Source organism: Lucilia cuprina, chromosome 6, assembly GCF_022045245.1.
Source record: "Lucilia cuprina isolate Lc7/37 chromosome 6, ASM2204524v1, whole genome shotgun sequence".
Lineage (NCBI taxonomy): Eukaryota > Metazoa > Arthropoda > Insecta > Diptera > Calliphoridae > Lucilia > Lucilia cuprina.
Window position 1 is genome coordinate 20955333 of NC_060954.1, and position 15653 is coordinate 20970985.

General features: G+C 28.2%; 2 protein-coding genes and 1 long non-coding RNA gene across 7 annotated transcripts; 2 read left to right on the forward strand and 1 right to left on the reverse strand.

The window, feature by feature from the left end:
* Window positions 1-317: 317 nt before the first annotated feature.
* On the forward strand, window positions 318-1080 carry LOC111681512 (PRKR-interacting protein 1 homolog). Its single transcript, XM_023443311.2, has 2 exons — window positions 318-549; window positions 609-1080. Exons 1-2 carry the CDS (start codon window positions 394-396, stop codon window positions 1056-1058), a joined length of 606 nt encoding a protein of 201 aa, XP_023299079.2. The 5' UTR covers window positions 318-393; the 3' UTR covers window positions 1059-1080.
* A 3254-nt stretch (window positions 1081-4334) lies between these two features.
* LOC111681502 (lissencephaly-1 homolog) lies at window positions 4335-14300 on the reverse strand. 4 transcript variants are annotated; one of them, XM_023443298.2, is made up of 9 exons: window positions 14148-14300; window positions 8693-8842; window positions 8324-8624; window positions 8100-8256; window positions 7852-8029; window positions 7651-7786; window positions 7428-7583; window positions 6560-6755; window positions 4335-6466 (listed from the first exon to the last, which is right to left on the reverse strand). In XM_023443298.2, exons 2-9 carry the CDS (start codon window positions 8728-8730, stop codon window positions 6393-6395), a joined length of 1236 nt encoding a protein of 411 aa, XP_023299066.1. In that variant the 5' UTR covers window positions 8731-8842; window positions 14148-14300; the 3' UTR covers window positions 4335-6392. The 4 variants fall into 4 exon arrangements, with proteins under 4 accessions (XP_023299066.1, XP_023299067.1, XP_023299068.1 ...); XM_023443299.2 differs by lacking the exon at window positions 14148-14300 and adding an exon at window positions 12010-12289; XM_023443300.2 differs by lacking the exon at window positions 14148-14300 and adding an exon at window positions 12140-12279.
* On the forward strand, window positions 12430-14035 carry LOC124420679. 2 transcript variants are annotated; one of them, XR_006941296.1, is made up of 2 exons: window positions 12430-12594; window positions 13249-14035. It is a non-coding gene; the product is annotated as an uncharacterized LOC124420679 (long non-coding RNA). The 2 variants fall into 2 exon arrangements; XR_006941297.1 differs by lacking the exon at window positions 12430-12594 and adding an exon at window positions 13112-13179.
* Window positions 14301-15653: the final 1353 nt, after the last annotated feature.

Here is a 15653-nt window from a genome sequence, read left to right on the forward strand (position 1 = left end):
AACGTCATTTTACTGTAAAATTTGTATAGCATTTTTTTGTGCAATTAAAATTGATTTTTAACATTAGTTTCAGTGAAATTAGTGTTTATTTACAAAATTTGCATTTAATTTTAACTGTTTTTATAAAATATAGCATTATTTCAATAAAATTATCTGGGAGTTGTCGTGAAAAAATCAGCATTTTGTTACCCAATGCTTTAACAAAAATAGTAAACTGAAAATTTTTCTGCCGACGATAAATATTTGTATTTGTACTTTTTTGTTTGTCAATTAAAACGCTACATTTATAACACCTATTTTAGTTTCATTCCACAATGTTCTTATTTTATATCACTAACCTTTTTCCAAAAACAAACAAAATAAACAAGCAGTGATTTTTTTTATAGTTTAAACATGTCTCTTATTAAAAATTTAATAAAAGAACCCGAAATAAAATCCAAAGCAAAGAATGACTCAGGAAACAGCGATGAAGAAAAAAAACCTAAGCCAATTATAAAATCTGCTCTTGATCTTCAACGCTTAAAATTGGAGAAGCTAATGAAAAATCCAGTAAGTTTGGACTTTCGAAAAATGTTGATAAAATGTTTAATTAAAAATTTATAATCAAGGATAAACCAGTACTAATACCAGAACATAGAAAGGAAAAAGATTTCATGCAAAGTGTACCTACATTTGTGCGGAATGTTATGGGTTCTAGTGCTGGAGCTGGATCCGGTGAATTTCATGTGTACCGTCATCTCCGACGCAAGGAATACGCCAGGCAAAAAATGATTCAGTCGAAAAGTCATCAAGAATTGTTAGATGAAGAGTATCAAGAAAAACTCGAACAAAATCGTAGAATAGCTGAAGAAAAAACCGCAAAAAAGAGGGCGAAACGTTTAAAAAAGAAGGGCCGAGCTAAAAGAACAAAACAGTCTAATCCCAAAGAATTGGTTGTAGCGAGCGATGATGACAAAAGCAATGATTCGGAATCAGAAACTGAAACCAAAAACACAGATTCAAATGTCAAAAATGATGAAGCGAATGAAGTAAACACAAAAGAAAGGAAAGAAAATTGAAATAAATATAAAAAACATGATAGATTTGATGTTTTTCTTATCAAGAACTAGGTGGTCAATTATTCGCACTCTTTTAGTTCTTAATGGCAGTTTTGAGTTATTTTTTATAAAAATTAACTTTTTTGCAAAAATAATAATAGAAACATGTAAAATAAACTATAAGAATGTTGAAATCTATATAAGTTATCAGGGAAACCTGATAATAAAATATGCAGTAAAAAACTCAAAATAAGCTGTAAAATATTTTTTAACACTGAAAGGTTCTACAAGACTGAAAATGTGAAGTATTCAATATTTAATGTCAATATTTCATGCTACAAGATTTTGATAATTGATTCATCTCATAGTTTAAGGAATACTTGAATGTAAATCCGTTTAACGTCTAAAGAACCAATAACTATCATGAAACTATTTGATGCCCAAAAAGTTTTTTCAAGATGTCCACTGTTTGTTGGAATGTGACGTCACGAGGTTGTTTTGGAAGTAAATAGTCTTTGTATTTGTTAAAAACGCCATTACTAACCTTTCTCAACAATAACCTCACTTTTGCAGCATCATCAAGATGATCTGCATCAACCTGGAAAACATCTTCATAGCGCTCGTACCAAGTGCCGAAAATCTGGTTTTCTTCAGGTTCGTAGGTAAACTCACGTATATTTTTCGATAAAATGTCCATCAAGGCTTCTGGGGCAGTTACACTTGCAGAACGTGTTGTTGACCCACTTATATTACTTGCCTTTGATCCTTGTGTAGCAATAATCAGTCTTTCCATTAGTTGGTGCTGTTTTTCCATAGCCTCTTGTTGACGCGCTAGGAGTTGTCCAACCACTTGTTCCAAAGAAGTCATGGTGTTTATTAATTTCACTCACAACAAAAAAATAAACGATCGTGTTTTTTTATATTGCAATGTCGTTGCAATTTTTTTATGTTTAAAATCCTCGTCGCCAATTGTTATGATTGTCAGGTGGTTAAGTGAAACAATGGAGTTTAATTCTAACCCAAAGTTAACCTTTATTTAAAAACAATAATTAATAATAAAACAAATAACAAATCAATTTAAAATAGTTACCGCGTATATGACTGTGTGATGTTTACTAGACAACTTAACAATGTACAATAAACATAACAAAATGTAATAGCGGCAAACTATGTATGTATGACAATATAAAAGTATGTATATTTTTTTTTTTTGGGTTTTGATTAGGATGGCGGTGCATCAAGCACTCATATTGCCAGGTTATCACACGTTTGTCCAGAGAAAACCCCACCAACCGACCTATACCTTCATATAGGAAGTTGGAGCATCCGGACTTGATTTCATCAAAAGTATAATGGTCTCCACCAGTATATATTTGAGTTTAAATGGTCTCCACCAGGTTATATCGTGAGTATTTTATGGTCTCCACCAGGTTATATCGTGAGTATTTTATGGTCTCCACCAGTTAAAAACGTTTGAGTATTCTATGGTCTCCACCAATAAAACATAACCTCACTTGAGGTAATACGAAAGCACGAGGTTAATGTAGACAACATATAACTTTGAACAGTTATATGAAGTAATACATTACACCAGTGCGAGCGAGACGCAAAACTGTCGAAAGCCAGGCAACAAACACAAGCCTGAACGCGTTTAAGAAATAATCGCGATGACGCGAGAGTTGTTCCCCAACTCAGACCTGAATTACGACTCAAAAGTATGTATATAAGACAATATAAAAACGACAGTTATAATTTTAGTACAAAGAACATAGAAGTTGCTTATTTGGGGTTACCAACAGGGACATTATGAGACTGTTTGTCATTAGATTGTATTGGGTGCCAGGGCATTGTAATGAGGTTGCGGACGAACTAGCTAGTTTAGCTTCGAACCCTGATATAGATGACAGGGAAAGGATGGTAAAACCACCCATTTGTCACTATAATAGATTGTTATTCGAAAGAATTCGCGACATCATTAACCAGTCATAGATAGTAGATTGGATTGCAAAATATCGAAGTCCCTGTGGCCAAAGACAGATGTTGTCTATGGGCTCTGATAGGGATTCTAACTGGACACTGTTCAGTTAGAACCTTTTTCAGTAAGTAGGATAGTAGTGTACAGGACTATGGCAGGTTATGTGAAGATGAGGAGGAAGTAGAGACGATCGAGCATAGCATTTGCCTATGTCCTTGGCTGAAATGGCTAGGGAATAGGTTCCATGGCGAACTGGGAGAAATTCCGGGAATTAACCCTCGCAGTCTAGGTTTTGTCAAGGGAATTAGTAACTTCTCTGACTGGGTTTTATAGGGGAATTTGAATTTTCTTTATTATATATAAAGCAATTATATATTATATGTAATTATCTGTATTTTTATTCTAGTGTTGTGGTAGTGTTTTGGATTATGTTTTCTAAATCTTCATTATTGAAGGGAATCACAATGGACCTTATGGTCTCCGAGTAGACATACATCGTTTCTAAGGTGTATAACCCTTCTAAACTTAAACTAATCCTCTCGTTGCCATACAAAACAACAGAAAACTTCACTGCTTGTTATCAAAACAATGCATGTTTTATAAAAAGAAGACAATTGCAAATGTAATATGAAAATTAATAAAAACTTTAATTTAAAACAAATAAAAATATATAGTGAATTTCCCATAATTAATACTAATCGATAAATCCAACATTTTAATGTTTATTTTAATAAAAATTTATTTTTTTTATTTTCCATCAGCTGTTTACACTTTTGCATTTCTTGTTCAAGTTTAAAATCATCTATATTGAGCGCTTAAACTAGCAAACAAAATTAGCTGATTGAGTATTCAAAAACAACTTTCGAAGATTAATTTAATCCCTAATGCTTCACCTAAAGATTGACCTTAAGGCGGTAAATGTGTGTATTTTTAGATGTTGATACGTTTCATGAACTTTATTGTCATTTACTAATTTTTAAACGAAAATCAATCCTGTGCACAAAATGAGCATCAGCTCATTTGTATAAGCGTTGCAAAGTAATCATCAATTGCAGTGATGCACCTTTTTAGATAAACTAATTATCAGCATGAACTAGCATGAACTGCTTTACGAATTATTAAAAATTCTTCATTTCACCTATAGATGTTTAATCTAAGTAAACAATTGAAACAAATTGTAATTTTGGGATATTTAAAGCGTGAGCTTGTATTTAGAAATAATCTTTCGAATTTGTATGATTATTACATTCCTTTTGAAGCGATTTAGATTAATTCCTCCTTACTTTATAAGCATTGAACATAAAATAAGTACAATCATTTACTGAATTTTTATTATGTTTTTTTTATTTTTAGAATTATTCATAATTACAAACTTTATTACACATTGTTCGTAAGATTCTTTTTATTATCATCAAAAATATGTAATTTTAATAATGTCCAAATTTCTATAGCATTTCGGTTGGGGTAAAAATGAAGTATCCATTATATGTTTATAGATTAATAATGTTGTTTACGAGCGCTTCACTAAACAATTGTAATTTCAAAAATTGTTCGGTTCACCGTTGTACAAGTATTGTTTTAAGTAATATGACGGTAATTTTTAAACTTTTATTTTCAATTTAATTAATAATTTTCCAAAATTAATTGATTTCATATATTAAATTGTTAATATATGTATTTTTTCCGTTATTTTTTATTACATACATACATATTATGTATACATAAGTATTATTAAGTTATGTTTTCGTATTATAATTCAAAAATGGAGAGCAGTGAAACAGTTTAGAGTACATATTATTATAAAGCTTTTCTAAAGGTGCACAATTTTTGTTTTGTATTGTATAATTTTTATATTCATATTCAATAGTTTTGGTTTATTTAGTTGATAATTTTACAAATATATGCAACTCAAAAAGCATAACATCCAGGGCTTTGTTTGGTTAGACACAATTTATATGCAAGACAAAATCGTTCACTATAGCATTTAAAATAATGAAAAAATAAAACAAAAAGTTTTGTTTTTCTTTATCCTTTTTATATTCTCATTGTGTTATTAAGCCGGGTGGTTTTCAATTTTCACAATCAATCAGATCAAGATAAAATAATAACAAAATAAGTTTTACTTTAATTTATTACTTTTCAGTTAATACCAAAAGAACAAAGAAATTAACAAAAAAAAATACAGTTCAGTAATAAGAGGGAACTAAAAGTGAAAGAGAAATTTTTAAATATTTGCAAGATATTGGAAGATATAAATTTAATTAACATTTTAAAGAAAAAATTATATTCAGCAAATAAGAAAGGAAATAAATAAATCGTTTAAATATTTTCACTCGTACGTAGTATGTATGTATAGTATACATTATTTTTATACAGAATTCTTAAGCGTTGTTTTTAGCCAATCTAGCAGAAAGATAGATAGATGCTGTTGAATAATAAAAGTGAAAGAGGATCTGTCTATTGCTGTTGTTCTACTACTTATCCATTATAATAATACATACAATTTGAATAATAGATTTCATTGATAGTAATAGTAGAAATATCAATTGCTGTTGGGTTTATTAAAACTCGCCCTAATGGAAAAACACTACTTTACTACGAATTAATTAATATTAACTTAAATCTTCTACTTGAACTTGAATTTAAGAGACACGTTTTTCTTTAAGTTTCATATAAAATCATAAATCTAATAATAATAGTTTAGGTTTAATAATTATTATAGAAAAATAAAAATCCAGCAAGCAAAAAAAAAAAAACTTAAACGAAAGTGTTTATGATTACAATTAATTAATTATAAGGCGTACGTACATAATATATGATTCGAGTTCTACTCAATACTTATTCAAATTTAGGTGAGAAAACATACAATTTTGTTGATCCTTATGAACCGGTAAAAATATTGACACCCACATGTTGTCAATATTTCATCAATTTGTTTAGTCCAGTACCAACGATCAACAAAAGAAAAAGTGTTACGTTACGACTCTATCGAATATGATTTGACGCCAAACGACAACAAATTGTAAGAATTTTATATTTCTTTGTTTTTGTTTTTAGCAAATACATATACGATGCCATTTTTTGTTTGTTTGTTTGTTTTGTTTTAAACGTAATTTATATATAATCTAATAATTAATATCGACGAATCTGATAGAGATCCATCTTTATTTTGTTTTGTATTCAAATTAAATTATAATCAATAAATATATGTATATTTTTTTTAAATGTATATGTTGTGTGTATGTTCTGTGTATATTCTGCAGTAATTGAAGTAAATTGTAGCTCTTAAATAGTATTATGTATGTATTTATCTTCTCCTGGAGCGTACAAGCTAACAAACGCTGCAAGTATCACTCCATTCTAATTTAATAACTATTGGCTTAACGACATTCCCAAACCTTAACCGTTGTATCTACGCTACCAGAAATTACATATGGATGTGTTTTGTGGAAATCTATAAAAGAAAACAAAACAAAAAACACACACATTTAAAAGATGGAAATTCGAAACATACAATATTCATTATTCAGTCATATATTTAACTTACCAACTGAAGTGCAGAAATGTTGATGAGCATAAAGAGTTTTCATGCATCGTTTGTTACGTAAATCCCAAACTCGAATTGTTTTGTCATCACTGGCTGATATTAAATATTTACCACCAGGATGGAATGCTAATTCTCGCACCCAATTGTCGTGGCCGGACAGCACAAATAAACATAAACCAACACTTACGTCCCAGACCTATGAAATAATAATAAAACAATCTTAGGCAAGGACCACCACTTTTATGTTGCAAAAGTATTAAAAAAGATGTAACATGTCATTCACATGAGGTATATTATACATAGTAACGGTTTCAATCTTGGTAGTATATTTTTACTTTATAACTTTTACAAAATAACTTTTTTGGTTATTTTGATTTTCTTCAAAAACTTTTACAAAAACAAAATCTACATTTTAAAAATAAAACAAGTAAGAAATTATAATCGGTTCGGGTTCAATTGTACCTTTCCTCAGATATACTTAAGACATTTATTGTTGAAAAAATTTTCGACATTTAAGTCAAATTTTGAAAAAAAGGCTTTTTATAGGGGTCAAATGAGACCTTATAATTATAAAGTTCATAAGGGTCATGAAGGCTAAGTATGGAACTTGGTTTTGCAGTTTTTTGTAGAGATACGAGTATATTGAACATAATTATAAACTTAAAAGCCCTGTTGTTGTTGTTGTTGGATCGATCTTAACCACTTTCAATGGCTTTTTCCCTGGGACAATAGAAGATCATTAAATCGACTCAGAAAATGATTCTTAGCCGACCAATATTATTGTGCGATACAAACATCAGCACAAACCCAATATACCCTCCCCAATAAAGTAGTGCAGGGTATAAAAATATTTGTATGATTAACTTACGCGTATGGTTTTATCTCTTGAACCAGATGCCAAGAAGGGTCCTTGATGATGACCCTTTTTATTATCAGCTCCAGCAGCCTCATTTATAGCTGAAGAAGAAGCCTCTGGTGCCCAAGCAATACATTCGACAGTATGATCATGATCACGCAATTCAACCTAATGTAAAATGGTATATTATATTAATTTTACATGTTTACATTAATGGAAACTAAAACACACTCACCTTGCAGTCTTTTGAATTTGTCGACCAAACCCGAACTGAGTGATCAATTGAGCATGATGCAAAAATGCTACCATCCATGTGCACGCGAACCATACGTACCCATTCCCTATGACCTGTGTACGTTTTAACGCAATAACTAAAATAAAACATTATATATATTAAGTAATATGTTGTGATAAGTATTGTCATCTGAATACTAACCCGGTTGCAACCTCCCACATTTTAATCGTTTTGTCACGAGAAGCTGAAAGAACATAATCACCAGCTGGCACAAAAGCAACAGATGATACATTATGGTCATGGCCGTGCATTGTTTTGACACATTCGTAGCTCTGTTGGAAATCCCATAATTTGATAGATAAATCAGCACTACATGAAGCTATGAGTTGTAACAAAACATATAATTACATTATAATATCTAAAAATTATTGATGTTTATTTTAGTTTACCTAACAATTTGCCTTGAGCATCGAATGCAATATCTTGCACAGAATTTGTGTGACCTTTAAGGCTGCGTTCATATTCGCCTGTCTCAAAATCCCAAATTTTAATGACAGCATCTTCAGAAGCTGACACCATTAGGCTGAATATTGGATGAAATATAACCTAAAATGAATAAAAATACAAATTTTTTAATTCGATACGTAAAATAAATATTAATTAAAAAACGTACTCGTGTTATGCTGGCACGATGACCGGTCAATGAAAATTTCTCTGGTGGCCTTGGTATCCATTCGCCTGGACTACGTTTAGCTTTTGATGGAGCACCTTCTATAACCTCTTTTTCTGCTTCGGAAAGTTTAGCCTCAAGTTCCATGACTTTCTTTTGTAGACGTATTACTGATGTCCATTTCTTTTCGAGTAGACCGCCAAACTTTTTTTCTGTTTCACCACTGAGATCGGCTTCCTTGCGGAATGCTTCTAAAGATTCTGAGTATCCATTGCTGCCCAAATAGTCGGCAATCGCTTGGTTACTAGATATAATAAAAAATAAGAGAACATTAATACGTTTCTAAATGCAAGAGTTTTAAAAACAACTTACAGCTCCTCGCGCTGCCGTTGCGACAACACCATTTTCATGCTGTTTTCAACTTAAGGCAAGTTTTTACAATTCCACTTTAGGAAAATATATTTTTAACCGAAATTTTTAATATATGAATATATTTTCCAGTGCCCAGCACTTTTAAGGAAACTAAAAAAAGGAAAATAGAAAAACTTTATTATCATTGAAACTTTTACAACGGTTTCACTTTCAAAAATAGATCAATTTATGATAGTACTATTAAGAATAATGTAATCAACAAAAATAGTTTGATAATTTAATCATAACATTACTTCATTTTTATTAAAAAAAAATGAGACTCAGCGATTCATTTAATAAAGACAGTTTTAAGCTGCTATTTATGTATGTAAAACACCGTTATTTTGGCAATATTGACAAATAGTCAATTACAAATACATACATCAATTGTATACATACTTTGTTAACTAATCATTGCACTTCAAAGTACTTTTTGTTACTTATCATTTTATATTTTATACACACACACATACATACATATTTTTAACATGGTTAAATAAACGAAAACATTTTTAGTTTAACACAGTTTTTTTTCAAATAATTCAGACAACAATCATCATTGTACAAATATATTTGTTGTTGTAACAATGACTATATTAACTTAATTTATTCTGAAGTGCCAAACTTGTGTGTTTGCTATTGTTTAAATAAATTCATTAACTATTGTCTATCGTCAATCAAAATAAAAACTGTGAATTTTCTATGACAAAGTGTACAAAAAAAAAAAGAATCTACAAATAATCGAAGAACTATTCCATACAGTCATACAGATGTACGTATTTATTGATATGTACGTAGGAATTTCATATACATACTTATGTACATATAACATTTTGCAATTGTTATCCTATTATTTACAATATAAGCAGATTTTTTCTAATGTTAATGATCTGTTGGCTGAATATCTCATAAAGGTGAATGTTTTAAGTTTGCTTCTTAATACATTTTTAACATTAAGATGATGTCTTAAGATGATGTCAGGTTCGTTATTTTACACTCATGTATATTATTTATAGATCTATTTAAATATCTTCTTAATATTAAAAATGAATTGGAAATGTTTTAAAGTTTATTAATCAAACCATAATCAAGTTATTATTGATGTTTTCAAGTTTACAAAAACAAAGTTTCGTTATTGTTTTTGTTAACAATTAATTGAATCTCTGAGAGCAAGCAGCTGACTTAGACTGATATAAATGAGTCATACTTAAAAAAAACATATCAAAAATTCTATATAAAAAAACAAAATCAAAAAGAAACTTAACAGTTTGTATATAAATATGTTTGCATGTCTTTTAAGTTGCTGTACACAATAATATTTAATCACAACCTGTCTAGGAGACACTTTATTACCCTTAAACATGATTGAAAAATAGTAAATAAATACGTATGAATGTATGCAATAAAAAATAATAATAAATTGTGATAAGATTGAAACTTGTTTCTTATGCGAGCGCACTATCAGTAATAATATTTAGTACCTATTGCAAATAGGAAATAAATGCAAATGTATGTATTGTAAGTAAATTTAATAAAAACGAATGTTGGGTGTCTTACTTTTATTTCTATGTTACTTTACATTCATGTAGGTTCTAAAATTTAAATATATATAGGTATATAGGTATTTCTTATTTCTTAATTTTAGAAATCAATACAAATAAATGTATATTGTACTTTGTAAAATTTTGAAACCAACGACGTCATTGATATGGTCTTTTATCTGTATTTGTTTATCTTACAATCATACATATGTATTTAGTACGTAATGATCATGCGCATACACTTGTTAATATTATATATATGTATGTATGTATATACATATCTTGCGTTTACTTTAATTGTGACCTAACTCAAAATGCAAATGTTAAAAATTAGTTGACCACTATTTAAATATCAAATGTTTTATGGTGCTCAATTCAAAAATATGTATTTTAAGTTGGGACACTATTTAAAATTATTTTATTTCAGCTTTTAATTTCAACATTTTTATGTTTATTAATCGTAAAATATCGTTCCAGGAATTACTTCATCATTAATATGTACCTATAATTTACATTATTTTGCCAAAATTACAACTATAAATACCTACATACATTAAATTAATTTTACGAATTATTTTTATCTAGTACCATATAAAAACATAATAGGTACTATATTTACTATTAAAAAAAATAATAAATAATTTTTTGTTTATAATTTGCCTCTCTATAACTTGAAAGTAAATCATTAAACTGTTATCCAACTTAGATTTTAAAAATATTCATGATCTGAATAGTAAACCCTAGTTGTTTCTATGTGTAATGGTATCATAATGACTTTGGGTGTACGAAATAGCTTTCTTCGGATAGTCTTAAAAAACATTTTTCGAATTCTTAACAAATTATTAGAAATTATTTTAATAAACAAGTCAATAGCAATTCTTGAACAATAAATGATTACATAACTTTTTAATAAACAAATTTGAATAAATTAATTTTATACAAAAATATAACATATTAAACTGTAAACTGTTCTTTAAAATATGTGTAAATTATGATACGTTTTAGGACTAGTTGTGGAACTAATACTATTTTCCTAGGTACCTACACTTAAATTTTATGATTATAGGTACTTACTTCAAGTTCATTGAACTCGAGCTGACTATATAGTGTTGATGGAGAAATTTTGCAGATCTTTAACAAAAAAAAAATAAAAAAATAAACTTTTTTTGCTTCAATAGTCTTAGAATAAGAATGGAATTATGTACATACATAGGTTTATTCTGAAATAATTGTTTATATTTTTATTTGACAACTCTTATTATAGACCTTGCACTTGAGTACGTATTTACTTATAAGATTTTACTTAGTCAACCTCGCGTGCTATTTTTTATTTCTTTTATGAATGACTTTATGTGTAAATATTCAACTGAAAATATCAATTTTTGGCTAAAATAAACAAATTTAAATAGATAAATCCATGTACAGATACAAACATGATGGTTGCCTTTAAGTGATTTTTAAAAAGACATGTCAAAAAGATAAAAATAAAAACTTTTAATGGGAAAATGCTTGTTTTTTGGTCGGATGCTGTTATGTATTATGCAAGTGTCACGCAACAACAATGAAAATATAAAATGAATAACTTAAAACAAAAATTTAAGGCACCTTTACAGCTAACAATATGTACTATGCAGCTTGAATTTTCTACACAAGACCACTATTTGTATACATTTTTTTGTTTTCTTTTATATTTTACATTTAGTTAGGGGTCTTTTTTATAAAGAAAAAATTATTTACATAAATATGTATGTATATGTATATCCGTTTTGTTTTCTTTTATTTATAAAAAACAATATTTTTAAACACTTTATCTCTATTGTGGCGAGTTGAACGCATTAAATTCCAGATTATTTATAATTTTATCAACCTTTTATATTAAAGCACCGTTATACGAAATATTAACAATATTATTTTTATTAAACATATGTATGATGTTGAACTTCGCCTCAAAAATTCATGGTTAATCGTCAATATACCCGTTGTTCAAACACTACCAATAACAAAGAAGAATACACGATGACTGACTGAAATGTTATAATAAAAAAAAATAAATAAAAAACACACAAAACGGAAAATAACGACAAAAGAGAATAGACAATTTTGCATTTCACTGTTGGACAAGGTTGCCAACTAACCCAGCACATAAAAGCTCAATTGGACAACAATAATGCTCTAAACAAAAATATTAAAAAATAGATTTTGCAATATATGTGTAAAACATTGTAAATATTGTATACCAATTAACAAAACATACTTTCAATTAAAGATTTCACGTACACGCAAGTCATATTATCAAACCTCAGATTGCAAATTAAAAGACTGGTAAGTAATATTTTATTGCCCTAACGACGAATTCTATTAAAATTGATAAATCTTATTAACAAATTCTGACGCACAGGAGAAACAGTGTTGTAAAAAATGGAGCGTGTATTTATGTTTGAAATTTTGTTTTCAGTTAAAAACTATAAAATCTTCGTTCGAATCAATGAATGTTATGTTAATTTCCATTGGGATTCTTGGAATCGATATTATATTATTCGATATTTCACAAAGAATTTGAAACCCGTGCCGGAACCCAATTGAAAAGTAACAAATAGTAATCCAATGACATAGTTTTTACTTGATCTCCGCACGGGTTCCGATTATTCTATTTTACAAAAATTTTAAAACAAGACGAATTATCTATAAAATATCAAACTTTTTTCGAAAAAGAACGTAATATTATGTCGATCGCCATTGTAATATTGGAATATTACTACTTTAAGTGTTACAATAACTACTAAAGCACATATGCAACACCCACCCCACAACTAGAGGTGTAGGGTATACAAAAAAAACGCCCCCACAATCAAAAGTGCATAATAAAAAATAAATTAAGTTTCTATACCACACCGTAGTAGTAAATATGTATATAAACAATTATTGTTAAAACAATAAATATTTTTTAAGCAGGCTATTTCTCTAATTTAATTCCAGAACATATGGATTAAGGTATTGGGAAAAATCGATAACAGTTAAGATGACTTTCAACAGAGACGCGAGATAGATGCTACGGTGGGAAATAGATATAAATGTTGTTGTTTTTCTTGTTCAGCTTGTCGACGAAAATGTATCACATACACAAACACACACCCGATCTTAAACCGTCGTCATACGTACATGCATACATACATACCTACATATGTATGTATACGCTTAATTTTACGTTAGCGATGTGTCATCATTACGAAAAGACCATAAAATAAAACAGAAACAATTATTATAATCGATTCTAATATGAATGAGAAAATCAAATAAACAAAACGCAAGCATTAAAACAAAACAATTGAAAGAGAAAAAACAAAACATGCTAAAATAAACAATTCATATCATCAAAATTTTAAAATTTAGTTATGAGAATAACATTTGATTAGAAGACGATTTATCCTTTTTTTTAATCTGAGACAGAAAAATGTCAAGACGTCGTCACAATTTGTTAGAAGTCAAATTTACTTGCAAACAAAATACACATTGGAAAGCAACGTAGAGACACCACAAAAACTGTTACGAACGGCCATCTTGGAAGAATAAACGAGAAAAAACGTAATGCAAAAAATGAAATGAAAAAAAAAAACGAAATCGACCAGTACCCCGGATAAACTTATGAAAAATATAATAAATTATCCATAATCTAGTATTTAAAACATGTTCCAATTATATTTCAACTGCAAAAAATAAAAATTATTATCTTTGTGGCTTTTGTTGCAGCTCTTATACACACACACACACTTGAACGTAATTTTTTCACTTTTTAATCTCTTTTTGCAAATTCTTAATGTAATTTTTTATGAACACTTTTTTTGTAATAATTTTGCACCGTATTTAAATTTACTTACATGCTTCTATTAAAAGAAATTGTTATAAAAATATTTTTTAATTTAACAATTAAACTACGCAAAAATATTCAAAGAAGTCAACTACCAATTGATTTTTTCACAGGCAAACGCAAAAATTTTCACAGACTTGTATCTTCTTCTTTATGGTGGAAATTCACTTAGGGTTAATAACATGTTCGTATTTCAGTAATGCTAATGCTATCTTAAATATTTAAAGTCGCTAGAAATTGAAAAATAACATACAGTAGTAAAGTATTTTTTTGTTTTATAAAAAGTCGACTTTTCGAATTTTTGACTTTTATCAATTTTTTCAATTCATTCCGAATTGTTAAAACGTGAAAATAAATTTTACAAAATATTCATTTTGTTGTTTAAATGATATTAAATATTTTAATTTTATAAATAATTCCATAGTAGAAATAAAGAAGGTAGTCTCAATCAAAAAAATTAAATTTTAATAAGGTTTTTTGACGTTTTCCTTATTTTTAACTTTATATACAGAGTTGCCACGTGCTAAAAATAATAATGGATTTCCAGACATATTTTACAAAAAATGTGTAGTTAATTTATTTAAATAAAAATGATTTCCTCTACAAACTTACAAATAAAAAACATTTCGGGTTTATTAAGTGACATTTTTTTCACTTTTTTTATTACTGTGTGAATATTTGTTTTCCTTTAAAAGATTTTAAAACCTAATTCGGAAAAATGTTCGACCTAGATAAAATCATTTAACAATTTTCTTAATTTTCTTTTCTTTTTCTCTTCCTCGTACAAAATTTTTTATTTCTCGCCAATGCCTGGCGACAATTTTTTTACAAATTAGTTTTTTAAAATTTAAATATATGATTTTAATTCAAAAAATGGTTATTATATTTTCTAACTGATTTGAAATTATTTTTATAATTTTTTTAAGCTATAGAAATTTCATTACAAAATAGGAAAAATTAAATTGTATATGGTATCACTAATTTAACGAAAACTTCAAAATCCTTAAGCATGTCAGAAAGAGAATTTTAAAAAATTATGAGAGATTGACACTACCTTCTATTTTTCTACTATGAATAATTCTGTTTCAATTATAATTTAAGGTACTATTACACGATATGTATTTTACATATTTACTGTCAAAATTTCCATCTGTAAAAGTTGTACATATCGTCTGATACATATGAAACATTGCATATGGAAAGCACATGTGGAAATACATATGTAAATTTTTCGATTAGAGCGAGCTCTATTTTCGTGTGACAAACATAAAGTTGCTATTAGACGACATATATTTTACATATGTGCTGTCAATTTTTTATCCATATGTAATTCCGAATGTGTGTCAAAATTTTTATTTTACGTACGGTTCATAATTTTTGCTATCACACCAGCCTGTGTTTTTCCATATGACATAACCTATAAATGTAATTAAAGCTGTCTTTTTAATGTATACAAATTGATAAAATTATAAATTAATTTATTAAAAATTCAAGAATACTAATTTTTTCATGTTCT

What these genes read in the sequence shown, in the direction of transcription:
- LOC111681512 (XM_023443311.2), top strand. Translation starts at nt 394, where the DNA reads ATGTCTCTTATTAAAAATTTAATAAAAGAACCCGAAATAAAATCCAAA. An exon ending in AGAAGCTAATGAAAAATCCA is followed by an intron (nt 550 to 608) that starts GTAAGTTTGGAC and finishes TTTATAATCAAG; the next exon opens with GATAAACCAGTACTAATACC.
- LOC111681502 (XM_023443298.2), bottom strand. Translation starts at nt 8,730, where the DNA reads ATGAAAATGGTGTTGTCGCAACGGCAGCGCGAGGAGCT. An exon ending in CAACGGCAGCGCGAGGAGCT is followed by an intron (nt 8,625 to 8,692) that starts GTAAGTTGTTTT and finishes TATTATATCTAG; the next exon opens with TAACCAAGCGATTGCCGACT. An exon ending in ATGTGGGAGGTTGCAACCGG is followed by an intron (nt 7,787 to 7,851) that starts GTTAGTATTCAG and finishes GTTTTATTTTAG; the next exon opens with TTATTGCGTTAAAACGTACA.